The sequence below is a fragment of the Miniopterus schreibersii genome, assembly GCF_964146895.1.
Source record: "Miniopterus schreibersii genome assembly, chromosome: 8".
Classification (NCBI taxonomy): domain Eukaryota; kingdom Metazoa; phylum Chordata; class Mammalia; order Chiroptera; family Miniopteridae; genus Miniopterus; species Miniopterus schreibersii.
The window spans coordinates 83,562,494-83,588,708 of record NC_138109.1 but is presented as its reverse complement, the minus strand read 5'-3'; the positions used below and the strand labels follow the sequence as shown (position 1 = coordinate 83,588,708).

The window sequence follows — 26,215 nt, the reverse complement described above, 5'->3', positions numbered from 1 at the left end:
ATTTCCCAAATGTCCAATGGCTGGAAATCGAGGGAAGGCATCATTTTTGTGGGAAAAACAGTGCTAGCCTCTGGCTCAGTCAGTCATTCATTTCCAGGACTCACTGACTGAACAGATATTTAGTGAGCGTTTATCATGTGCCAGGTACTGTGTTAGGCCTCAGGTATACAAATATGAATGAGACTGTTCAATCCCTGTCCTTAGAGAAATTACATTCCAGTCGGGAAAACATAATTGATGTTTAGCTACAATTAGGAAGCTGTGGAGACACTATGGAATTGTACAACAGTGTCTCCTGAGACTTTCCAGGCTCACTTTGTCCAGTTTATGAGAGAATCAGCCTTGCTATGCCAAGCAGCCTGCAGACGATGAGGTCTGGGAACTGGTCAGAAAAGCACACTCTCAGGTCCCAACCAGACCTACCAAATCAGGATCCACTCTTCAGCAAGATCCCAGGGGATTCATGGGCACATTAGGGTTTGAGAAGCGCTGGCCTCAAGAATGAGTGGGAATCGAGTGGAGGGAGGGGGAAGGCCTGCCAGGCCCCGGAGCAGGCTCTGAGAGGACCAGTACCGCTGGGACCAAGGCCAGATGAGGTCAGTGGAATCAGCAGGGAGGGGCAGTTTGGGGCTAGTCAGTCATGGGTTTGGGACGACTTACCCTCCACCTCCCCATCCCCAAGGGCTGTTGTGAGGATCAGATCAGATAGTGTGTCTGAAAATGTTCACAGCTGTGAGATCCCGTCACTGCTGCTTTTGAAGAGAAACAGATAAGAGAGGTGTAGTTGGAAAGCTACCAATGACCACACTGTGTCGAGAGCAACTGGAGGCCGAGCACAAAAGCCAGTCACGGTGCTCGTGTGAATCGTTTATCAAACCCACGCAAGCAGTTAGTGATGAAAAAAGACTCTTTAGCTCTAACTTGGCGTGCTGGGGGAGCTGGAGTTGGAGGGGTGGCTACAAATTGTGAACCTGTGGGGTCTGAGCTACCCTGGGTCCAGGATCGCCTTCCGCACCCCAGTCTCCTGCGTTTCAGGTTCCCGCAGCTGCCCGCTTCCTAGCGTGTGGTCAGGTCCAGGAGGAGGAGAGGGGCCTGCAGGGCTGCTGACCACCTCCGCGCTGTCTTCCTCTTAGCTAGGAAGGCTAGAGAGGAAGGACCAACTTTAAAAAAGTATAAGCAAAAACAAAACACCTGCGGAAGAAAAGAAACACCCCCTTGGAAGTTAAGGCCTTGAATCCCATGGAGTCTTTAGTTCCCGGTTTTACTCTTATCCATGGGATTGAGGCGCTCACCCAGGACCAGGGCTCCTCCTCCATACTCGATGCTCCGCTGTCATTCTGCTCCGGTCGGTCGGCAGGGACAGCCACGCAGCAGAGAGCGACTCTTCACTCTCTACTTTCACATCTGCTCTGTAGCCTGAGGCACTGAGCTCGCCAATCGGCTTGATTTACGTGAAACCAGTCCAGCTCCTCTGCACGGCCCCCAGCATTTATATAACGCAGGCTCTCAAAGGTGTTTACAGCACACTTCCTGCCATTTACCGGCTTATTTGTCCTCACAACAGTAGGGCTTTAAAAATTTTTGTTTAAAATTCCTCATTCAGCCCTACTAGTTTGGCTCAGTGGTTAGAGCGTCAGCCCATGGACTGAAGGGTCCTGGGTTTGATTCCAGCCAAGGGCATGTACCTCGGTTGCAGGCTCGATCTCCTGCAGGGTCAGGGCGCATGCGGGAGGCAACCCATCGACGTGTCTCTCTCACATCGATGTTTCTCTCTCTCCCTTCCACTCTCTCGGAAAAGCAACGGGAAAAATATCCTCAGGTAAGGATTAGAAATAAACAAATCAATCAATCTCCTAATTCATAGAAAGGCAAATCCAGGCGACTCAAGTTTGGGCAAGCAGTTCGAGATTATAGGACTGAGGTTGGTTAGAGGCGGGGCAGGACCAGGAGTCAGAAGTTCCAGTACTTATTTCAGATTCTTTCATCGTCATCATCAGAAAATAATTTTAAAGTTACAGAAGTAATACATGCATTTGTTTAATTCTGAAATATATGTAAGAACATTATATATAAAGCAAAAGTCTTTCTTGACACCTCCCCATCTTGACCCGTTTAGAACCCCAAGACGCCTTCCCGGGTTTGCAGGTATCTTCACAACTTTAGCACTGTTCTGCCGCATGGATCTGCTTCATCACACTACACCCATCAGTCATGTCCACTGACACTGTGTTTCTGAGACCTAGCTATTCTTTTATTATGGATTTATGTTTGTGGCTATATAGTATTCCACCATACTCATATGTCACTAATTTGTTCATCCCCCCACCCTTTTTTAAAATCCTCACCCAAGGACATTTTCTCCATTGCTTTTCAGAGAGAGTGGAAGGGAGGGACCGAGAGAGAGTGAGGAGAGGCCACGGGAATAAGTATTTTTCCTGCGAAAGATTTCACACAGCAACGGGTGCCCCCAAAACTGGAGGCATAAAAGCACCTTCCTTACGGCCTTCCAAGTCCTGAGGCGCTGCCTCCGCCAGGGGCGGCGCGCGCCCCGGGGAGCGCTCCCGGGGGCAGAGGGGCAGGGGGGGCAGGGGGAGCGCTCCCCGGGGGCAGAGGGGCAGGGGGGGCAGGGGCGGGGGGGGCAGGGGGAGCGCTCCCGGGGGCAGAGGGGCAGGGGGGGCAGGGGCGGGGGGGGGCAGGGGGAGCGCTCCCTGGGGCAGTGGGGGCAGGGGCGGGGGGCAGGGGGAACGCTCCCGGGGGCAGAGGGGCAGGGGGGGCAGGGGCGGGGGGGGGCAGGGGGATTGCTCCCTGGGGCAGTGGGGGCAGGGGCGGGGGGGGGCAGGGGGAGCGCTCCCTGGGGCAGTGGGGGCAGAGGCGGGGGGCAGGGGGAACGCTCCCGGGGGCAGAGGGGCAGGGGGGGCAGGGGCGGGGGGGGGCAGGGGGAGCGCTCCCCGGGGGCAGGGGGCAGGGGCAGGGGGGGCAGGGGGAGCGCTCCCGGGGGCAGAGGGGCAGGGGGGGCAGGGGCGGGGGGGGCAGGGGGAGCGCTCCCTGGGGCAGTGGGGGCAGGGGCGGGGGGCAGGGGGAACGCTCCCGGGGGCAGAGGGGCAGGGGGGGCAGGGGCGGGGGGGGCAGGGGGATTGCTCCCTGGGGCAGTGGGGGCAGGGGCGGGGGGGCAGGGGGAGCGCTCCCGGGGGCAAGGGGGGCAGGGGCGGGGGGAGCAGGTGTAGCGCTCCCGGGGGCAGGGGCTGCGCGGAGGCCCCTCCCGGGCGGGCCCCTCGGCGAGTCCGCCGCCCGCTCAGCACCCCCAGGCCCCGGCGGCGGGGGCGCGTTCCCCCCGGGACAGCACCGGGGGGGGGGGGGGGGAGGGCACGGGCAGGGGCGCCCGGCCTGACGCGGAGGGGAGACCGGCGCAGGCCTCCGAGGCTCCGCGCCCAGGCCGCCGCCCCGCCTGGAGCGGGCGCCGCGCCCCTTCCGGAACCGAACTTCCCGCTGCCCCTCTTACGGCGCCGCTGGAACTCGCCCCGAGCGAGCAGCAGCCCCGGGAGCGGAGGCTGCGAGCCCGGCGCCGCGACCCCGTCTCCCTTCAGTGCGGGACGGGGCGGCTGGACCCCGAAATCCCTCTGGGAAAGGCCCGGCCCGCGTCTCGGCGCAGGGGGAGGCAGGGGAGGCGCGGCTCCCCGGTCTTTCCGGCCGCCGGCTGCCCGACCCGGGCCGTGGCACGACTGGAATGCTCGGGGCGCGCGCGGGGACGCGGCCGAGACGAACAGCCCCCGGGCCGGCGCGTCGGGCCCGGGTGGGGAGGGTGACCCCGCCCCGCCCAGCCCTCGCCCCCTGCCGGGCACCCGGGGAGCCCCGACCCCGTCGCGGCCGGGTGGGGCGCGCAGCCCCGAACCCGAGCGAGACCGAAGGTCCAAGAGAGAAAAGCCTCCCGGGAGCCGGAGCGCAGCCCGCCCCGCCCGCCCTTCCCGGCTCCTGGTCCCGCCGCCCGCGGGGCTCCAGGCTGGGGAAGGAAGCGGCCGGGCCGTGCGCGTCGGGGCGGGGGCGGGGGCGGGGCCGGGAGCTCGGGTTTCGCCCCAATTTGGCCGGCAGGGAACCCCGCGGCTCCGGGGTGGGCGGCGCCGGGCGGTGGGCGGCGGGCCAGGCCACCCCTCCACGCGCCTCGGGTGGCGCGTCCTCTCGCCCGGAGGCGGAGGAAAGCGGGCCCGCGGCGGCCTCGACGTCGCCGCCCGCGCCGCGGGGCGGGACGGGCCTTATAAAGCCGCGGGCGCCGGCTCTCGCCGCGTTGTCTCCGGAGCGCGCGCAGGGCCCGGGGGGACCCCACGGACTCCAGGCGCACCTGGACCCCGGCCTGCCGCTGAGGGACCCGCGGCCTCCCGGCCCCCCGGCCCGGCCCGGACGCGCCCCTGCCGGCGGCAGCGGGGCCATGCGTGGGCCGCGGAATGGCCTCGGCGGTGTTTGAGGGCACGTCGCTCGTGAACATGTTCGTGCGCGGCTGCTGGGTGAACGGCGTGCGCAGGCTCATCGTCAGCCGGCGCGGGGACGAGGAGGAGTTCTTCGAGATCCGCACGGAGTGGTCGGACCGCAGCGTGCTCTACCTGCACCGCAGCCTCGCCGACCTGGGCCGCCTGTGGAGGCGCCTGCGGGACGCGTTCCCCGAGGACCGGCCGGAGCTGGCGCGCGCGCCGCTGCGCCAAGGTGCGGGCCCGGGGCGGGGCGCCTGGGACGGCGCTCGACGGGGCGGGGCGCGAGGGGCAGCGCCGGCCCGGACTTCGACCTCCGCCCCCGGAGAAGGGCGCCCCAGGCGCCAGTGGTAAGAGGACAGGGAGTCGACTCGCGGGATCCCAGGCCTCCTGGCCGAGGTCACCGGGACACGTGCCCTGACCCGTCACCCACGACGGGTGTTCAGTCCCAGCGCGACGCCCGTGTGGGGGCGGCCTCCGGCCTCAGCCCGCGCCCCCGGGTCGCCGCCCTCCCTCCGGGGGGCCCGCCGCGCCCGCGCGCCCCGCGGGCCGCAGCAGGGCCAGGGCCAGGGCGGGAAGGACACGGTCGGTGGGGTCGCGCGTGGCCCGGCAGCCGCCCCTCGGACTCCGCCGCTGGGGGCGCCCGCGCCCCGCACTCGCCGGGGAGGAGCCCGAGCAGCCTCGCCACGCGGCCGGTCGCGGCGGGAGGGGCGGCCGGCGGCCGCGGGGGAAGCGCGGGCCCCGCCCCGGGGTGGGCCACGCTCGGGTGCGGCCGGCGGCGCGGCCTCCCCCGGCCGAGCGGCGGGCCCGGCCCCGGGAGACTGGCGACCCCAGAGGCCCGCGGTGGCTCCGCAGTTCCTCCCGGCCTGGCCGACGCGCCCCACGGCTGCCCTTTGGGCCCGAGTGGAGCTGCGGGGAGGGCCGGGGAGGGCCGTGAGGCTCGGAGCGCCCCCCTTCCCACCCTGGGTGACACCCCGAAGCCTTCCTTTCTGTGGTCCTCCAAGCAGAGGCCTGGTGGCACTTTGGGGGGATCTCCCGAAGCGGGGGTGGCTGGGACAAGTCTTGGCTTTCGATCTGCCTGAGGTCTCAGGATGACCTCTTCTCACCCCGCGATGCCCCCGCCCCCGAGTGTGCGTGACGCGGCCCGAGCTCGGCAGGGCGCCCGGAGCCGGCGAGGCGAGTGGGAGGCCCCGAGCGGGCGGCCTGCCCCCTGGGCCGCGCCCGGCTCCCCGACCCTCGGCCGTTCTGGAGGTAGTTTAGGATTATTTTAAGCATGGCAACGGTTTTCCTTGGGTTTGCTATTTGGGTGCGTCGTATGTTGTTATATTTTTAAATTTAAATGAATGCCCAAATCAGGAGAGTTTAGTTGAATGAACAGCAGTTCATTCACTGACTCTCATCCTTTCTGGACAAGGGGGACCATAACCGAGTTAGAACCCCAGAGAGCTTCCAGGGGCTCGCCCTTCTGCCCTCCAGGCGTCCCTTGGTCGTGGCCGGCGCGGCGGCGACCCCGCGCCCTCTGGCTCCTCTGTAACACGGTACCTGTTGCCTGCTTTTTCGTGTGAGATTAAAACGCAGAGTGGAGTGTTCAGCAGTGGGGAGCCCTGCACTCCTGCTAGCTGTCATTCCCCTCAGCCCCCTGCTGCTGCGGAGACTGGGTGGTGGGTGGGGAGCAGGGTGTGGCTTTGGCCGCCCTGGGACAGGGTAGTGAAAAGTCTTACCTGGAGCAGAAGGGAGGTGTAGGTGTGAGGCACTTGGCCCGCCCTCCACAGGCCCCTGTCCCTGTCCCCTCTGTGCTCTTTTGAGTTGTGCTGGGTCAGTTCTAAGTTCCTGAGGTGTAGATACACAGAGCGCCTCTGAAGAGTGGACCCCCTGCAAAAGCAGAGAGAGGTTTAAGAAGAGACTGATTACCAGGGAGAGAAGGAGATTCAGAAAGGATGTGACAGGTACTTTCAGTTATCTGACGGGGGGAAAAGTCAAGCTAGGCAGTAGACACCGGGAGGTCGTGGTGGTGACAGCGTCAGGGTGGGGAGGCTGGGCACTAGGCACTGGGCAGCAGGACTCTGTAAGCGCCTGCAGTGGAGCTGCTGCAGGTTTGGCTGGGTTCCTGAAAGAGCTGGCTCAGCCCCCGCGGGACAGAGGAGGGGTGGCCCTCCTTCTCCATCGAGCCCTTGATTCTCCGTGTGGAGGCACGGCAGGCCCTCCACAAGCACCACCTGAGTTCTGTCGTACAATCCTAAGGGATGGCCTTTTCCTTTCTCAGGTGTTTTCAAGTCCAGGGAAGTCGTTTTCTAAGTAAAACACATCCCAGTTCTGTAAGGAAGAGCCCACCTCATTTCCACATGGCAGACAATCATCCCAGGTGCTGGGGGACGCCGGCAGTGCCCCAAACAGAAAAAATCCCCGCCCTCGTGATTCTTATATTCTGGCTGGGAGAAGCCTAGTGATAAACAAGATAAGTGAGAAGTATGTTAGACAGCCTGGCCAGTGTGGCTCAGTTAGTTGAGCACTGTCCCATGAACCCAAAGGTCACTGCTTCTATTCCCGGTCAGGGTACATGCCTGGGTTGTGGGCTCGTCGTTTCTCTCCCCTTCTCCCTTCCTCTCAAATAAATACAAACATATTAAAAATATGTTAGTGATAAATGTTCAGAAGAAGAAAAAAATAAGCAAGGAAAGCAGCTCTTTGTGGGGCAGGGAAGGTAGATGGTCTGGAACGCCTCAAAGAAAGTGACCTTTGAGTAGAGACCTAGAGACCTGAAGGGAGGGAGGGAAGGAAGGAGCCAAGCCACATCACTACCTGGGAAGGAGCATGCCAGGCAGAGGCAAGAGCAAGTGCAAGGACCTACGGCTTGCATGTGCCCAGTGATGGAGTAGTGAGGCCATTGTGGCTGGCATGGAGAGAAGGCATCATGGGAGACAGGGAGTGGGGTGTGGGCAGGGCACTCGGACCTGGGCTCTTACCCGGAGGGGGAGAGCCCTGAGCCCAGGGAGTTGGTCTGACATGCACCCCAGCTGCTGTGCTGAGAAAGACTCGGGAAGGAAGGGAGGTGGGCAAGAGCTGCTGGGACATTGTGGCAGGTGTGGCAGAGCAGGTGTGAGACATGTCCAGCCAGTCTGGATGGGAGGGTACAGCACTGGCTGAGTGGGTGTGAAGGAGCCTCAGGCTCACAGCAGAGCGTTCAGCCTGAGAAATGGAGCAGCTACTCAGTGAGACGGGGCTCACGGGAGCCCTGTGGGGCTCCAGCTTTGAGCGCAGTATTTCAGTGTTTTCTCCAGATAAGGCCTCTCTTTGGGAGCCTGTGTGGGGCTAGTCCCATGTCTGTGTTCACCTTTGTCACTGAAGACATTAATCTACGTGCACCCTTGTGGACTGTCTATGCTTAGATTTGAGATCCGAGGGATGGGAATTAAAGTATCTACGGTATTACCAGGATACACCCACCAGCCTCCCACCACCCTGACAGCTCTGCCCCCAGGCCTGAGCCTGGCCATCTGTTCTCAGTGGGCAGAGAGGGGAGGAGCCCTGTACTACTACAGAAAGAGCTGGGGGGATGCCACCTGGTGGAGGGGACGAACTGCAGAGTCTCCAGTTTACTTTCTAAGTGGCTGAAGAAAGTGAGGCCACTTGGGTCCTGGGCAGCAGATCAGGGGCACCAGGGCCATCTCTGCCAGCGATGCTGAGAGCTCCCACCCCCACGCATAGCTTCCCCTTAGGGTGTCCTGCCCCTCCTGACAGGTCATTTTCATGTCTGGGGAGTGGGGGTACCCTTGCTGATTCACAGACCAATTTTGAATCTCTTTCATGTGCAGTGCTCCCTGGCTGGGTGCTCTCCCAGGCCCCCAGGCAGCACAGGCCTCAGGCTCTCTACCTGAGGGGTCCTTTCCATCAAATTTCAAAGAAGAAACTCAATTCTTTTTTTTCTTTTTTTAAAAATATATCTTTATTGATTTCAGAGAGAGGAAGGGAGAGGGGGAGAGAGAGAAAGAAACATCAATGATGAGAGTCATTGACGGTGGCCCCCTGCACGCCCCACCACCGGGGATGGAGCCCACAACCCAGGCATGTGCCCTGACCGGGAATCAAACCTTGATCTCCTGGATCCAAGGTAGATGCTCAACCACTGAGCCATGCCCGGCCAGGCTCAACTCTTCTGGATCACACAGCACCATGAACCCTCCGCAGCAAGGACATGGGTCCCCTTCCCTTCTTAAAACAAGTCTGGGCCTCACATTTCTCTGCTGCCTCTTTTAATAAACACTTTTCCAAAAAGTGAAAGATACTTACTGCGGACAGTCGAGATAAGGGAAGACTCAGTGCTAGGGCCCGGTGAGCGCCAGCCAGAGCTGACAACAGTGGGCAGTGGATGTTTGCTGCTTCTGGTTGAAGCCCCACTTGGAGTTGCATCCTGCTCGTGGGGCTCAGGAGATTGAGGAGAGGGGCAGTGAGTAGCATGCCAGCCTGCACTTTACCTGCTGGGCATTCTATAGGGGCACCAGGCTCTGGGCAGCAGGGACGGTCAACAGGATAGTACATTGCTGTTATCAGCGGGTGGCATTGCCTGTCCACTGAAATCCAGTTTTTATCTGTATTTTTGTTCTCTTTTACTCTGTTGGGTGATGGTCAGCATCCACTGGTCACTTTTGGTTGTCACTGCTAAAACGATGGTCCCCTTGTCCTGGGACAGAATCCTCTCCTTGGTGCGGGGCGGGGGGGGGGGGGGGGGGGGGGGCGGAGGGGGGTGGAAGAATTGAGACAAAGGGTCTACTGTCTGTTCTGGGCCAGCCCGGCCTCCCTGCTTGAGAGCACCCACATGCTCAGATGTCATTCTCCAGCCCACCTTCCTCCTAGATGGAGTCACGGCAGTGGACACAGTCACCCAGGCTCCTTGACTAATTCACACTGGCAAGTTTTACTTCATTTTCATTTTAAGAACAAAATGCCCGAATCACCCTTGGCTGGCAGGTAACTTGAAATCCTGAGGAAACACTGAGCGAGGAGGGTGGGAGTGACCTGTAAGTTCTGCTCCGATGTGGTGCCTTTAGCCTACCAGACACTTGCCCTGCCTCCCCAGTGAGAAAACAAGGCCCAGCAGATAGGGGGGCAGGTGACAGTGGGAGGGTCAGGGGAAGTGGCCAAAAGCACTGGCTTTGGAACCAGACAGGTCAGGATTCAGGTTCTGGCTTGTCTTGCCCGGTGACTTCAGGCAGGTTGCTCAGTTCCTCCAGGCCCGTCCATGGTTGATTAAGATGGCAGCAGTGATGTTTGCAGGGAAGGGCTGTCTCAAGCATGTGCACGCCACAGAGTCCCCAGCACTGTGCTGGACACCTGAGAACAGCTGGCATTGGACTCAGGACCATGTGACCCTGGAACTTCTGCCCTTTGCAGCTCTTTTTATAAACTTTTGAAAGGTGAAATGTGTTCCTGCAGGTGGACAGTCAAGATACGGGATGTCCTGCAGGCGGAGCTCCGGGGCCAGAACCTGCCCACTGCTCCTGGCTCTGCCCTCTGCAGGTGTGGCCCTCCCTCCTCCAGTCCTGCCCAGGCACAGAGAGTGCCCACAAAGGGGCATCATCTCAGGGGGCCCCACAGAACAGGCCTTTGGCTCTGCTGGGCAGAGACTAGAATTGGGTGTTGGGCATGGGTCTGGCCCAGGGCCTGCGCTCCAGGGGGCAGTTTCATGAGGGGCAGGTGACTGTGGATACCTGGTGCTGGTGTGTGTGTTACCGTAAGAAATAGAATAGCCAGGTGGGTGGAGCTCGAGGCCACAGCTGCCCTCTGCCCCCATGGGCAAACCCTTCCTGTGCTGTGGAAGGCCCTGCTTATCTTGGCCCTCCCTACCCCTGCCCCAGCTCCCCCCCCCCCACCCCGGCTTCTTTAGGGCTTGACACTCCAGATCCCACACCCTGTCCTCCTCACCCCCTTCCTTCAGGCCTCCTCACCTGAGAGGGGGTCCCTTGCTGTGAATCTTCCTAGCCTCCCAGGTGGCACTCCACCCCCTATGGCCAGTGTTCACCTCATCCATCTTGGCAGCACAGAAGCAGGGGGGAGGCAGGGATCCTGCCAGCTGTTGACCAAGGTACCTCCCACACCTGGTGGGCCACCTGGCTGTAGCTGGAGGGCAGGTGGTACTTTGGGATGAGCAGATCAGTGCTTCCTGATGTTCTAAGACCAGCTTCATGAACGGTTTCTCAAACATGTTTAGTACAGCTGGGTTGCAGGTTCCATCCCGGCCCCAGTCCCACGCGTGTGCAGGAGGCAACCACCGATGTCTCTCTTTCACATTGATGTTTCTCTCTCTCCCTTCCACCCTCCCACCTGCTCTAAAAACCAATAGAAAAAAACACCCTTGGGTGAGGTTAACAAAAAACACAAAAAATGTGTTTAGAACTCTGCTTTCAGTGGGAGTGATGAGGCGGCCTGGGGGAGGAGGGGTTAAGGGAAGGACACAGAGGAGGTCAGTACTTTCGAGTGAAACACTTCCCCCACTGGGAGCGCGCACGGGGTCGGACACCGCAGGGGGAGGCGGGACGGCTCCTCCCGGCCTTCCTGGCTCCTCAGTTATTTTGCCTCCACCGCTCCCGTCTCCTCTGCTGCTGCGTCTGCCCTGCTCCTCGTTGTGGGAAGGTGCAGAGCACTGCACGTCCAGCAGCTCCCAGCCCTTCCAGTCACTGCGCCAGGCAGCCGGCGGGGAGGGCCAACCGGCTGGGCACACCTGCGCGTGGCAGACGGCAGCGAGGCGCAGGTGGGTTTTCTGTCCTTTGTAAGCGCCGCACAACACCTCGCAGTGTGAACACTGGGTCGAGGGTGCATGGAGGAGAGCGGTGGTCCCAGGGAGTGAATGTAACCACTTGGCTGCGTTCTCCGGCTCGTTTCTTCATTTCTTAGGCTCCATTTCTTGTCTGTTGTTAATCCTCACTTGAGGATATTTTCCCATTGATTTTGGGGGGGGAAGAAACATCAATCAGTTGCCTCCCGAACCCGCCTTGACCAGGCCCGGGCTTGAACCTGCAACCTGGCCCATGCCCTTGTGCCCTAGACCAGGAATCGAACCCCTGACCCATCAGTGTGCAGGCCGACGCTCTAACCACTGATCATACCAGCCAGGGCATAGTCTCCATTTCTTGAATGTTGGCTACCCATTTAGAAAACAGATACTTAGAGGTAAGCCTAGAAAATTTTCCTAGAAAATTTAAAATATTTTATCTCCAGAATTTGTACTATGCTCAACCTTTAAAGAATGTCTCTCTCATGCACAGCACGGATGACCCTGCGTTCCTTCCTGACATCCGCAGTCCACTTCTGTACGGGGTGTTGATGGACCCGTTTGTGAATGGAAAAGGAACTCTAAATGTAATTTATTACTTGACTTGACTTGAAAGTTCACTTTACAGAAAATTTTCCTGGGGCTCTATTGTGGGGTCTCTGCTTCAGCGACTGTGTCTTTTGGGTGACAGACACTCCTTCATGTGCTTCGAAAAGGACGGTCTTCCTTCTGAACTGGCCAGAGAAGCTGCCTGTTTCCTTCCGGAATCAGAGCAGCAAAAGGCTCAGGCTGGGACTGGGCCTCCCAGCCAGCTTTGTCCTCGGAGGAAGCCTGGTTCCCTGAGCTGTTCCCCTCAAAGCCCCCACTTCCTGAAGAAACAGGACTGTGACCCAGGTTTCTAAGATCAGGAAACTGGAGTGTGTTTGCTGTCGCTGATGTCAGCGTGCTCAGTCCCGGTTTTGAGAATAAATCAGGTGTTTGCATGAAGAAGCTGATTGTGAAACTGACAGAAACACATCTGTGCTCAGTTTCCAAGGCCAAACTAGTGCAGGAGGAAAGGGACCCGTCTGCCCTAGGCTGGTGTTAGCCCTCAGATGTACATAAAACTGAAATTTAGAATTGTGCTATCAATTTTTTGATTTCAAGTATTTAATTGTTTGGGGCTAAATCTGGATAAAATTTCACATCACAAATTGTGTAGCGTGAAATCTTAAAAACAGGTTATGTTAGTGATTGTGTTTTCATCAACTTCCTGATCGGAGTGTCTGGTGGTGGCTTAGCCCGCCCCGCCCTCGCTGGACTGCCTGGCATGGCTTCCAGAGTGCTGGCACCCCCTGCTGGCCAGTCCTGGAACCAGTCTCATAACCAGGAGGCGTGGGGAGACCACAGGTGAAGGAGCGGGAACACTGCAGAGTGGTGAATCTGAGAGGTCAGGAGAGAGTTCTCTGGGAGTCTGAAGGAGACCAGGTCTCCCAGCCTCTCATGTGGGGAAGGCTTTGCAGAGCAGAGGACATGTGCCCCACCTTGAGGAATGGGTGGGAAATGGGTGGGGTTTTGTCACACAGGAGCCTGGAGGTGGGGGCAGGTCAGCAGGAAAAGTTCTCCCAGCTACAGGCGGCACTGTGTGAGGGTAGGGCTGTGTTTGGGTAGCATGGGCCTGTTCCGGGGGGAGGTGTCAGTGTGAGGGTGTGGGGGACTCACAGGGTACAGGACCAGCAAGGTGGGCTGCTCAGCAAGAGGAGGATCTGTGCACTGAGTTAAAATGCATACACTGTAGTTCCCAGAGGCCTGAGCATGTGCCTCTTGCCCTTCTCCAGTTTGTTTTGTAAGATGGACTACCAAGAAGGCAGGGTTGCCAGATAAGTACAGCTAAGGCTGAGTTTCAGATAAACAGTGAGTCATTCTTTAGAAGTCTGTCCATACTATTACATTATTCATTGTTTATCTGCAGCTGAAATTTAAATAGGCATCCTGTGTTTTATTTGCTAAATTTGGCCACCTTGAAAGATCAGTGTAGAGTGGAATGTATTTATCTAATGGAATATTATCCTTGGAGGTTATTAACCCAGCCACAGGTTAAACATGCATTAAATCAAAGATGTAACCAAAATTATGTTGTCAGACCAAAGATGCAAGAATTATAAACCTCTATACTGACTTGAGATTAAATTACATTTTACAACCTGTAAAATGAGTGTAGATATGCCATATGCTCTCACCATGCAGGAGGCTAATCTCCCTGCAGATGTGCCTGCAGAACATAAAGTACTAGTGCTGGAAGCTGACTGAAAGACCAATAGTCCAGCTGTAATAGAAGCTGAAACACAATACTAGTTCTGCTCATCTTGGAGTCATGCAGCACCTTGTGGGCATGATTTACAAACTATCTCTTTAAAGCTTTATATATATATATATATAGTTTTTATTGATTTCAGAGAGAGGAAAGGAGAGGGAGAGAAAGAACCACCAATGATGAGAGAGTCATTGATCAAGCCCACAACCCAGGCATGTGCCCTGACCAGGAATCAAACCTCAATCACCTGGATCCTAGGTCGATGCTCAACTGCTGAGCCATGCCCGGCCGGGCTACAAACTCTCTCTTTAAAAACAACCTTCAGGTTATATTAGTGATTGTGTTTTCACACAATCCCTCTGTAGACTTCCCTGTAGAAAGGAAAAGATCAAAGCATTTTGGTACAAAGTTTGTGTGTGCGTGTGCATGCGTGTGCATGCATGTGTGTGTTTGAGGTTCTATCCCGAGGAATTCAGGGCCTGGAAAACAAACATCCTGGGACTCTGGCTCTCTGGTATTTCCTTCCTTCTCCCTGCTTTCCCCAACGTGCAGGGTGGTTCAGTGGGGCCAGGCAACCTGGGGAGGAGGGAAGGGGGCCCAGTCCCTTTCCCTGGAGATGGCTGGGGCACTGTGCAGGGGTGCCCGGGTTGTGTGGATAGAGGCCTCCTGCTCCCTGGACAGCTGACAGCTGCCTGCCTGGGCCTGCATGGACGAGGGTGGGCTGGGCCAAGCAGGGCTGCCCGCACCCAAGGGGGCCTGTGCTTCAGGAAGTCCAGCAGACAGTTCTTGGTCTGGATCCGAGCCGACGTTGTCGAGGGTCCCGCTACTGTAGCCAGGCTTTCGGAAATGCCTTTGCCCCATGTCAGGTGCTCCTGATTCCCAGGGGCCCTGTGGTGTGGCCTCTTCAGTTCAATCATGTAAGTTAAGAAATTAATTTTATCACTTATGTAGACTCAGTCAACGAGTTGCCTAAAAATGTGAGCCCCCCTTTCTCCTGTAAAAAAAAAAAATGAAGCCGGAGCTTCTGAAGACCTTAGGCTCAGTCACTGTAACAGTTCTGGGATTCCTGGCTGTGTGGTTGTGTCAGAGCTCAGGGGACAGCATTCTCGGGTCATAGAAGTACAGAAAGATGCAGGTTTCCCTGGGAATCTGATGTTCCCATCCCCCAAGAAGCCAATGCACAGAAACTCCCCGAGTCTCCACGCTGCAGCCGCTAGTGTGTACAAAGCAATAGACTGCCCTTCCTACAGCCAGACTTCTCAGAACAAGGACAGACGCTCAGAATCCTGAGAAGTGCTGTGAGTCATGCACTTTGAAACACTGAAACATTGGTTTTGTCTGAGTACAAATCTGATTTTTCCTTCCAAACCCAGCCTTTAAATGACTTGTCTAAATATGGGCTCCATTGAGATGGGCCCTGTGTCAGCATGTCTGCAGAGTGAGCCCCTCCTTCTCTGCCACTGGGAGTGGGTGTGTCCAGGGCAGCCTCCCCTGGTACAGCCACCTGCCTACCTGCATGGCCCTGGGCGTTGATGACACTGGCACAAGTGTCCCCCTTAGGGATCTTGGATGGTCTGTCTGGGGCTCCTACCTGCCTGCCCCACCCACTGGCTCTCCCGGCAACCAGACTTCTTTATGACACCGTCACCAGCACACACACGAGTCATCCATCCACTCATCTTTACACACAGCCTGGGGCATAGAGCAGGGCTCAGGGTGGGCTGTACACACGTGAGGGAGGCCGAGCAGATGCACGCAGATGCCCTTATGCTTGGTGACATGGGGCAGCGCCCTCATTGTGGGAGGCCTGTTGTCTGCATTAATGTGGGAGCCTGTGTCCTGGTCTGTGTTTCTGACCGGGCATGTCTGTCTCCATGGCAGGACTGGTCGCCATAAAGGATGCCCGTGATATAGAGACCAGGCTGAATGAGGCAGAGAAGCTGCTGAAGGCCATCATAAGCATGCCTTGCAAGGTGAGTGGGTGTCTGCATGGGGGGGCTCCCACAGCTCCCACAGGCCTGCCTGCTGGCTCCCTTGGCTGCCTGCCCTCCCGGAAGTGTGGGCTGTGGGGAGGTGGGTGGATAGAACCAGGAAAGAAAGGCTTGGTGAGCTCCTGTGGCTCCATGGTTTTCTCCCAGGGGAAGTGGAGTGAGGGACAAGGAAGTATTGACTAGGAAGGGATATGGCCCCTCGCTACGGTGGTCTTTGCTTTTGCCTCCATGCAAAAGCCCCCTGGGGTAGCTAAGGGTGTTTGAGAGGGTGTGTGGGAGCCCGAGGGAGTGTGGACATCGGCATCGGCCTTTAATACCTGCAGGCTTGGATGCAGCCTTCGTGAAGAACAGGCCTCAGGCGATCGCTTCCCTCCGGCAGCTTTCCTCTCCCCTGTGGGAGGGGAGACTGACGGCTCCTAGTGTTGTGTGAGGTGCGGGGAGACTAGGGAAATGGCAGCCATAGCGCACTCAGGAACCAGCCAGTTTCCATTGCCCATCCTGCCTGTCCCTGGGGCTTGCGTTTCAGCCACGTGGGGCTGTAAGTAAAGGAGGAGGTCAGTGACCGCAGCCTCTTCAGCGTGGTTGGTCCTGTGGGCTGTCTGAGCAACTCGGGCGGAAGCAACAGCCAGGCCACCTTGCAGAAGAGTAACTCTTCGTAATCCACCGATTCCTCCTCAGTATTCCAGGTCAGAAGTCGTGCTCACCTTCTTTGAAAGGTCTCCTCTGGATCAGGTGTTAAAAAATGACAGTGTGCATAAAATTCAACCCAGCTTTCAGAGTCCAGTGAAAATATCAGGTGAGAGCCGCATGGAGGCTGGGGGAGTGCGGGTGGTTTTCCGAGAGGCACTTGCGAGGTTGGACACACCTTCCACCCCCAGGCTCCAGGAAGACAGTCCAGCAGAACGCTGACCAGGGTGGGGGAGAGGCTGTTAGTGGATCTTTACGAAACAGCGTGTTTTCCGACCTCGAGTTCACACTCCTCCTCCTTCCTAAGGGAGTTATTTGGCATTTAAGTTGGAGCTTAAGAAATAGTATGATGATGCCTCCTAAATGTTTATTAAGGAGGCATTTGTGAAGCAAACTTCTGGACTCTCAGGAGTCGAACCTGCTAAAATGAGCTTGTTCCCATAAGGCAGCGCTGAGTTAGTTTTTAGTTCGGGCACCCCGAGGGGAGCACACCGTTTAGGTATCATGAGTGTTGATAAATCAGCAGCAAGTGAACCAGAGGCAAGGCCAGCAGCAGTGGGCAGCAGCGGTGAGAGCAGAGCACGGGCCCACTCCCTGTGGGGTCAGTGGAAAGGAGGGGAAGCCTGGCCTTCACCCTCAGGGGCGTTCTGAGGTGTTAGAACATGGCTATCTTCTGCAGGGCTGCTCTGAAGGCTGCTGAGGGAATGCTCTCTCCTGGGCTCAGGAGCTGGGCTGCCCCGGGCAGCAGGCAGTCCACTTGTATTGGCCTAAGAGGTAGCATTTGAGTGGAGTCTCGCAGGCGTTTGCTGGGTGGAGAGGGCGGGAGGCAGCTGTAAGAGGAGGTGCAGCTCGGCTGGGCGTGAGCCTGCAGGACACCCTGATCTCTAAGAGGGAGAGGAGGGCTCGTGTCCACATTCCATTCTGAGTGGAGGCAGAAGGGAGGAGCAGGACTCGGAAGGAAGTTCATCAAAAAGTCAGTAGATGAGAGGGGAGAAGGGTCCAGAGCCAGCTCCTAAGAAGAAATTGGTGGCCATGGTGATGGGGAGACAGAACAAGACAAATTGGGATGATATCGTTGGTAGAAAAGTGTCCTTATTTAGCTCTGTGCCACAGCAGGGACCACAGTCTGTGTGCTGTGAGGGGCCGGGGCGGGCGAGCTCTGGGAGCCCGGCACGGAGAAGGTGCTCCCAGGTGTGACTGGCTGTGAGCGGGACAGCTAAGCCTAAGCCTGGGCACGTCTGTTGGCCACGTTTGAGGTCCACCCACGGCAGCTTCCTGTGTGTTCTCAGAAAGAAGAGCAGGGGGTTGGGAGCCCTCCTTCTTTACAGGGGAGTGAAATGTCTGTCATTTATTCTAGCAGATGTCCATGGGCTCCAGGACCCTAACTGCCAGGCGTGCCGTGTTTGCCTGCTGCCACCTGGAGCGGGGACAAGCTTCTGTCCACAGTACATGGTGGGAGAGCCCAGCACTGGTGTCTGTCTGCTGTATTTCTTTCTGTGTAGAGCAAATGGGAGAGCAAAGAACCGCACGACCCCTTCAGGGCCAGTGTTGGTGGCAGGAGCTGGTGCTGCTCAGGTTGGCCCTGGAGTGGAGGACAGGCTCGGGACGTGTGGCATTGCCGGCACAGCCCAGCCTCAGTGACTGGGACAAGCTCCTGGCCGTGTTCACCCTACAGAGCGGAGAACACCAAGATGTGAAGGGTAGCGGTGGCTGCAGAGTCCCGGCCAAGGTTTGAAGTATGTTCTCCATGTCTCTGTGAGGACTGAAGACAGGTTCAGGCTTGTGCGGGATGCACCTCAGCGAGGCCTTTGTGCAAGGCTAGGGTCCAGGTCCAGGAAGACAGGGTGCTGGCCCCTCGTGCCAGCCTGGAGCCCAGGCCGGCTGTGGGAGTCTGCTTTGCCCTGGGCTGACTCTAGCTTTTCCTGATTTTGTCCCCATGGAACTGCAGACCCTGAGCCTCTTCCTGGCTGGGCTTTGCTTGTGCTGGCTTTGCCCTTCCACGTCCACTCCTATCCTGCTAAATTCCATTTATTGTGAAAACACCCTCACTTAGTGCGACTCACCAACCTCTCCTCCTCCTCCCCCCTCCCCACAGACTTCCCAAGGCCTCCTCACACCATGGGCGTGGCATGGAGGGAGGAGGTGCCATAGGGACCAGCTCAGGCCTCCTGGCTGGCAGAGGCCGCTCTTCCCTCTCCTGACTTAGGCCAATCTGGCCTCTGTGCTAATGTTCAGACTGTGCAATGGCCAGGGCTCCACTAGGTGGTGCCAGCGAGGGCATGGTGCCCTCTGCAGGGTTCCCGCCCAGGACGCACCACTTTGGTGAAAGGCACAGAAATATCAGATACATCAGAGGCAGTCAGTAAAATAACTCACCAGTCCCCTTCAAAAGTGCCATGGTCACTAAATGAGATTAGACTGAGGAACTGTCTGAGGTCATGAGAGATTGGACACGACAGCTTAATGCAACGGGGTCCTGCACTGGGTCTGAAACCAAAACAAGGGACATTAGTGAGAACACCGGTGAAACGCATGTGAAGGCCAAGTTCAGTCAACAGCACTGTGCATGTCAACTTCTTGTGTTTGGTAATCAGACCCTAGTTACCTGAAGTGCCGACATTAGGAGAAGCTGGTGAGAGATATGTGAGAACTCTATACTGTTTTCACAACTTTCTTGTCATTCTAAGATTAGCTCAGAAATTTTAGGAAAAATTAGAAATGGCAAAGCAGGAGTCTGCTTAATGTGAAAAAAATACAAATGCAAAAATGTAGCTTGAGAACAATCTATTTCATGGACTCCCTGGACAGTGATTTTTTTTTTTTTTTTTTAATTTTTGTTGTAGGTACTAAACTGACTTCTGAGAAATTTGCATTTTAGGTATGTTTGAATATAGGTTCAAATGCTATAATTTTCTGTAATCACAACATTGCTTTTGGGTTTTTTTATTTGCATGACACAGATATGGAGCCATTAGCAATAATGGTGATAATAACTTCCGCTTACCCACCACCACCTCGTTCCATCCGCACGGTGCCCTTTGGGATAGATGCTGTTGTTCCCATTTCACAGGTGACGAAACTAACTGAGCAAGAAGTCACCTGTTCCCCAGGCACAAGTAGCAGGACTGGAGTTTCCTCAAGGGTGGGCACAAAGGCTGAGCACAGGCAGAGTGGCTGTTTCAAGGGCTGGTGACAAACCCCTTTCTAGAGCTCCACATTTTACATTTAAGAGAGTAGGAAGTTCCTGTACAAGTGTCCTTTCATAACACTCAAATGTGCTGAGGCACAGACACTAGTTTTCATTTGTGAGGTTCTCCTCTTCCCTTCCCTTCCCTTGGCCAGGGGTGGAGAAAGGTGCTTGGCCCTCACTGGCTGTGTCACTCTGGGGTCCTCTGTGCTTCCTGAGACAGATTTGAGTCAGACTTACTGAAAGCAGCTGAAGAAAGCGGTGTTTTTACTGCTTTCATTAGTGCTCCCACATGCTTAAAGCTGAGAGGTGAGGGGATCTTAGTCTTTCTGGTTAAGACTTAGTCATCTTCAGAGTCACTGGAGCTCAGGGAAACATCTTGCACCTTCTGGCACCAGGAATGTTGACCCCAGCACCAACCTCCTGTTGGCCTTCGGTGCTCAGTCTCAGGACTTTCAGGCTCTCGCGCTGGTTCTCACACAGGGAAGGCGGGCAGCTCTGCTGGGCCCCCAGGATGTCATTCTGACGTCACTTGCAGTGGGGCTGACTGAGCTGCTGAGAAAACCCATGAAACATGAGCTATCACTTTTCCATAAACCCAGGCGGAAATTTTAGCAACTAATTACTTGGCAGATCTGATGGACAGGAAGTCACTTTAATCCTGTAGGGTAAGGAGGAAATCTATTCTTCTTCATTTTTGTGTAGTTTCCCTAATTCTCTTCATATGGAGAGAAATTTAAAGAACTGAGAACCAAATATCTAGAGAGAGAAAAAAATACACATGGAGTTAGTTTCACTTATAAAAAAGAAAATCCATACATGGGGATAAAATAATCTAAATTATGGTCAGATGTAAGAAAAAAATAAATCTCTCAAAGCATAGCAGTGTCAGGTGCCAGTGATCGGGTGGCCTCACCGCCTGTGCCTGTACCCAGAAAAGAAGGGCTCCTTTGAGCTGCGTGTTTCCATGTTAGTTCCTGAATGGGAAGGCGACCCACTGGATAATCCTTTGAGTCTGAGGGTGCACCAGAGACTTTCCAGCTAAGGGTGCTGAGTCCCAGGATCAGAGAGCTCGCGGATGGGCTGAGCTCCCAGCTGGTACTGTTCAGCTGCCACCTCTTCCAGCACCACCATGCCCACCCTTTCCAGTGCCAACAACTCAAGTCCTATGTCCTTGGAAAACTAAGGCCTCACAGTGAACACAGACATGTGAAGACATTTTCTTTGTGGGCCTTTTTAATCAGAGTTTGTGCTTGTTGGTAAAAAATCTGTATATATGCAGAATGAGATAAAAGTGAAAAGTGAAGTCACCCACATGGCTTAAAATGCACACTGAGCTCATAGGGTCCTCCTGGCAGCCCAGGGCGGGGATGGTGCTGTCTCTTCTCAGACAGGCGGGCGTTTGGAGACCTGCATAGCCTGCAGTGTGCCCTGGATCCAGACTCAGATGTGAGCTCAGTGTTCCTTCTGCTCCAGCTTCAAACACACCGGGGTGGTCCAGGGAGAGCTCGGACCACCAGAGCGCTCCCTCGGGGGAGAGGCGCCCTAAGCTTGCATAGGTCAGTGGGTGTGGCTCCTGTGGAGGTTATCAGCCCCTGAATTGTGTGCCCTGACCCCAGGGTAGCCCCAGCGTGCACCTCTGGGGTGCAGAGTTCCCTAAAGTGTGGGGAGACAGGGCAGCAGGTGGAGAACAGTCTATAGATTGATGTAAGTCCCAAACTTCAAAACCTCACACCTCCTGAATGTCTACCTGTTGCTTTCATTTTCAGAAATCATGAGGTCCAATGGATTTTGTTTAGCAAATACAGAAACCATTGTTATTGACCACAGTATACCAAATGGGAAAGAGCAGCACCTGGGTGTGGATGCAACACAGCACTTGTGAGTACACTGGTCTGAATGTTGTTTTACAGATGGGTCGTGGAGCCATCAGCCGGTGCTGGGGCTCTGTGGGCAAGACCTGCCTGTAATGGACACTTAAAGAGCTTTCCTTTTCTAGAGGACATGAGACCTTGGTTCATAAACCTGTGGGACCACAGTTCCTTCACCCTCATGGCTGCTGTGACAGGCCACTGAGCAGCTGTGGCCAGGCCTCAGGGTCTCGTCTGTACTGGGCCCTGAGGGGTGCAGAGCCTGGTCTTCTGGGGAGAAGTGTCACCAGCATGTTGGCCTCATATGCCAGCGCAGGGCTAGAATCTCCAGATGCTAGGTGGCTGGATCCTGGACCAGCAGGTCTGCTCTGGAGGGGGAGTGGGGAGCCTGAGGCCTGCTCTGGAGGGGGGTGGGGAGCCTGAGGCCTGCTCTGGACGGGGGGTGGGGAGCCTGAGGCCTGCGCGCTGGAGGGGGAGGGCAGTCTGACTTGAGAAGGCAGGACAGCTGGAAACCTCTTGGTTCTCCCTCATAAGGGAACTCTGACGGGAAGTGCTGTAGGGGCCCGTGGGGCCCTCAGGCACAGCGGCCTTCTTGCTGTGCCTCAGGTGTCTCCTTGGGAATTACCTTACCAGGCAGCAGCTTCAGGGGCGTCCCAGCTGGGCCTCTGTTGATTGTCAAGACCAAGCCCAGGGCTCCCCTGGCTGTGTGAGTGTCAGGAAGTTGTTTAACCTCTCTGGTTCCTCTTAATCTTCATTGTGGGGCCACTTTGCTCTCAAAGATCCAGTCTGAAGACCTCAGGTCAGGAGTGTGACTCACCTGGTTCAACCCCCAGGCAGCACTGGGTGTGGTCTCCCTGTGCACCCTGGGGAGCACAACCAGTGGGTGGAGGGGCCTCTCGGAGTCCCAGGTCCCAGCCCATCCACTCCACTGAAAATGAAAAGGACCAGGACAGACTCCCATGCTGATGCCCGCATCTGGGCTGGGTGACTGCAAGAGTGTGACCTCAGGATGTGACTTCCCCCGGGTGGGGGAGCCCTTCAGCCTCACGGACCAGGCACCAGCCAACAGTTCCCACTCCCTTAGAGTCTCTGGTGTCTCCCAGGTAGATGGCACAAGTATGTCCTGAAATGCCGGGGTAAGTGGGTTGCTGGTGAGGCAGAGGGAGGCTGTCCCTCTGCAGGCCTCGCCCTGACACCCGCAGCACTGTGCCCTGTGTGTGGGAAGCATGTTGGTTCACAGCCCAGTGCAGGGTCCCTGTACTGCCTGACACCGATCCCTTGGTGCCCTCCTAACAGTGCCCGCTGTGCTTCCCCATCTCAGAGGAGCTGAGGTCAGAGCTGGGGTCGGGAGCCGGTGGCCGCAGCCCTCACCTGTCTTTCCTGTTTCAGGTTTGAAAACGGCAGTGAGTTTACCTCGGAGCTGGAGGATGGCGATGACCCAGCAGTTTATGACACCAACCTTTCCTACTACCACCTGGTCCCCTTTGAGACAGACATTTTGGACTGAGTCTCCATGGGGCCCCCTCCCCAGCCCTCAGCTGCTCTCTGCCGCTGTTCACTGCACCGGCGCCAGGCCAGGGCTCCGTGCCTGCGCTGACCAAGTATCACTGCGGCCAGGCCCCGCCCAGCTACCTGCACCGGGAGGCCTGGTGTTTTGTGAGTGGAGCAGTGGAGGTTTCCAGGGTTAGGGCCAACCCCACGATCTCCAACAACCAGGGGCCAGGTTCCAGGAGTCCCCACTGCACACTGGCCTGTGTCTGCATTCCTGGGACTCTCCCTGTGTGTGGAGGAGCCATAAGTGCCTGCAGGACCTCGCAGTGCAAGGGCAGACGCCCCAGGCCTTGCTGGGTCTCTCCTCTCCTGCGACTGCTTCCTGGGAGGAGCCTTTCTACTGGTCCAGTGGCCCAGGGCCAGCTGCCCCCTCCCCCTTGCCATCCCCAGCGTGACAAGCGGACAGAACAATCCACATGAGATTTTGTTGAGTTGCCAAGTTCTGGAGGACCCAGGAGGGCATGTTAAGTCGTCAGCATTTTCCTGGGAAGCGGGACATGTGGTCTTCACTTGTTTTTCACCTTTTCCCAGACACTGTGGGCTGGCTTTGTGTCAGCCACAGTTGGTGTTTACAGGGGGGAGTTGTGAATGGGGACAGGGATAGGGAATCCTTGACCATCAGGTGCTTATGAGCTGGGCCAAGTTAAAGATTTGCCTCAAGAGGGAGAGAACCCTGCCTGGCCCCAGCCTCTCCTCAGGGTAATGGTGGCGTGACCACCTGGGCCCCAGAGGTTCCCCCTCCTGCTGGTTACCAGCTCCCAAAGATGACGTAATTGCCATAGTAACCTGAAAGGAGGGAATGAGGGAGTCCTGCCCTCAATCTGCCTGTTTCTCTGGTCCTGGGGGGGAGGGTCTGCGAGCTTATCTCCTTTATCTCCTCACAGTGTCTACTAAGGACCAGCATTTGCTAATGTAAATAATAGTAAGTTATTGAAAATCCTAATTCTTTTACAGTCTGTTTTTTAATCTTATTTGAATTAAATAAATATATTCCTCTCCTTTTACAGACCTAGTGTTAGTGTATAAAGGTGTGGCTCCTAGTGCCTGCCAGGGAGGGGTGGGAACCAAACCCTGCCCCTCAGGGCTGGTCCTAAGGGGCTCCTCTCAGTTATTGAGGGATGTGTTTGCTTTTTTGTAGGGCTTTCCCCTTCCCCAAGCTCCTCTCTGGCTGTGTGGGAAACCTCTTCTGTGACCCAGCTGCGCAGGCGGGATTTCCTTCTGCCTACCAGCTGTGCTCACGTTCTTGCCTCCTGCTTTCCAGGAGGCTATCAGGTGGCCCATGAGTGTTGCCTTTCTTCTCTTGAGAGGTAAAATTCAGTTCTGTCCAAGGACAGGGCTGTTTGCTTAGCAGTTAAGGTTAGAGTCAATCACCAAATAAGTGAAAACACATGTCCACACCAGGCCTCAAATGACTAACCTGCTCATGTGCTCACCCAGTGGGTATCCCCAGAAGACCTACGTCGCTGAAGGGGCACTGCTCATGCCAGAAAGCTGGGCTGCCTGGTGAACAGGGTGGGTGGGCATAACCCCATTTTCTGCAAAGCTCACAGGAGGCGTGAGGCACCTTACACACTCAGGAGCAGCAAAACCAAAACCATGCATTGAAAGGCTCTGTTGTGAGACGCGAGTGTGGTGTCTGTAGGGGGACAGCTTAGAGCTCTGGCACTCAGTCCACACACTGCATGGCTCTCACAGTGGCCAGCCCACTGTGGGCGCATATAAACAGGACATTTGTAACAGCAACATCCTGCTGGAAAGACTGCCTCCAGGTTTGTGCTTCCAGGTATGTGCTTGTTAAGTAAATACAATAGGAAGCAGGTGCCCCTTTGTGCCTTCCACTTTTTGTGTTCTGGAAACGTTCTGTCTGGGTGGCACCGGGGCAGCAGTGATCTCTGAACGGCCTCGCCAGCCTTCCTGGTTGACTGATAGCTGACCCACAGGTGGGATGCATGCATAGGACCAGGCAGAGGTGCCCCTGTGGTTATGGTAACAACACATAGGTTGCCCCGTTGCTGCAGAAACCTCATATACGTCCCAGAGCTGTCAAAACTACATAAATCAAACACTCTTCAGCACAGAGCTGTTGAAACTCCATAAATCAAATCCTATGAAAATAGCTTCCTGGGGGGCCCTATTCGGAACTCTCCGACGGGGATGCTTGCCAGACACCCCTGAAGCCAAGGTGTTGCCTCAGTTCCCCCGAGTCTTGGAAACACTGGGTGGTGAGGACTCATCGTTACCCTTTGTCTCACTTTGCTTTACTCTGTTTCACTTAACGCTCCAATAAATAGTGCTTTGTTGCCTCAACTCCATCTCAAGTGTGCGTGGTGAATGCGTATTCGACCTCCAAATTCTGTGGCCACTTAAGACATAGCCCCTTGTGGCTACAATGCTTCTCCTCTGAACACAACCAGTATCCCAGGGCCTGGGTGTCCATGTGGAACCTGACTCTGAAAGTGGTCTGACTCTCCCCTACCTCAGCACTGATCCCCGTGTCTCAGATGAACAGCCCTCTGTCTATGGAGCACAGCATTTTCTTCTTCCCTTTTTAAAGTCTGATTTTTTAAAAAATGTGTTTCCTTTGCCCGGCCAGGTGTGGCTCAGCAGTTAAGCATTGACCTAGGATCCAGGCAATCGGGGTTCAATTCCCAGTCAGGGCACATGCCCAGGTTGCGGGCTCGATCCCCAGGGGGCGTGTGGGAGGCAGCCGATCAATGACTCTGATGTTTCTCTCTCTCTCTCCCTCTCTTTTCCTCTCTCCGAAATCAATAAAGATATATTTTTAAAAAATAAAACATAAATAAAATGCGTTTCCCTAGATTAAATAAAATTTACTGCCACTTGTACTGAGTAATGCCCCCTAGAAATGAGGATTTCAGATCAAATCGCTCTGCCTCATGGAAACCGGCAAATACAGGACCCAGGCTGATGTTTCCAGCCTGGTGTCTTCCCCTGGAGATTCACCCTTCCCCTCCTCCGCAGTTCTGCTCTGTCCACAGGGTCGGGCTATCCCTCTCCCTGCCCAGGTGCGGGTATGGGGACAGCCAGGCCAGCAAGACATCACCCAGACCACAGTGGTCCGACTAAGATGGGCAGGAGACTCTCACTGTGGGGAAGGGGCAGGGAGTCTGCCCAGGGGGACGTGCCTGCAGAAATGAAGACAACGCTCAAGGAAGCAGAGCAGGGGGACGGGGAGGGAGATGAGTCAGAAAACACCGGGCTGGGTCTGCCTAGCTCCTTAGTCTAGAACGTGTTTCTATGGTACATTTTTCCCTCCTTTAGCTTAGTTTCAGTTGGATTTTGGCCACTTCCACCCAAGATTCCTGTCTGGTATCAATGATGGTATCAGTGCCCTTATGTCCCACTGCATCAGCTCTTTCCCAAGCTGGAATCTCATCTTCTTCAGCCTGCC

At 56.2% G+C, this 26,215-nt stretch overlaps 1 protein-coding gene across 1 annotated transcript; it reads left to right on the top strand.

Annotated features, from left to right (window-relative positions):
* The first annotated feature begins 4,140 nt into the window (after nucleotides 1-4,140).
* PXDC1 (PX domain containing 1) lies at nucleotides 4,141-25,115 on the top strand. The gene is made up of 5 exons (XM_081143998.1): nucleotides 4,141-4,692; nucleotides 15,398-15,489; nucleotides 16,186-16,303; nucleotides 21,151-21,262; nucleotides 22,642-25,115. The coding sequence occupies exons 1-5, from the start codon at nucleotides 4,437-4,439 to the stop codon at nucleotides 22,757-22,759; spliced, it is 696 nt and encodes a 231-aa protein (XP_081000124.1). The 5' UTR covers nucleotides 4,141-4,436; the 3' UTR covers nucleotides 22,760-25,115.
* Nucleotides 25,116-26,215: the final 1,100 nt, after the last annotated feature.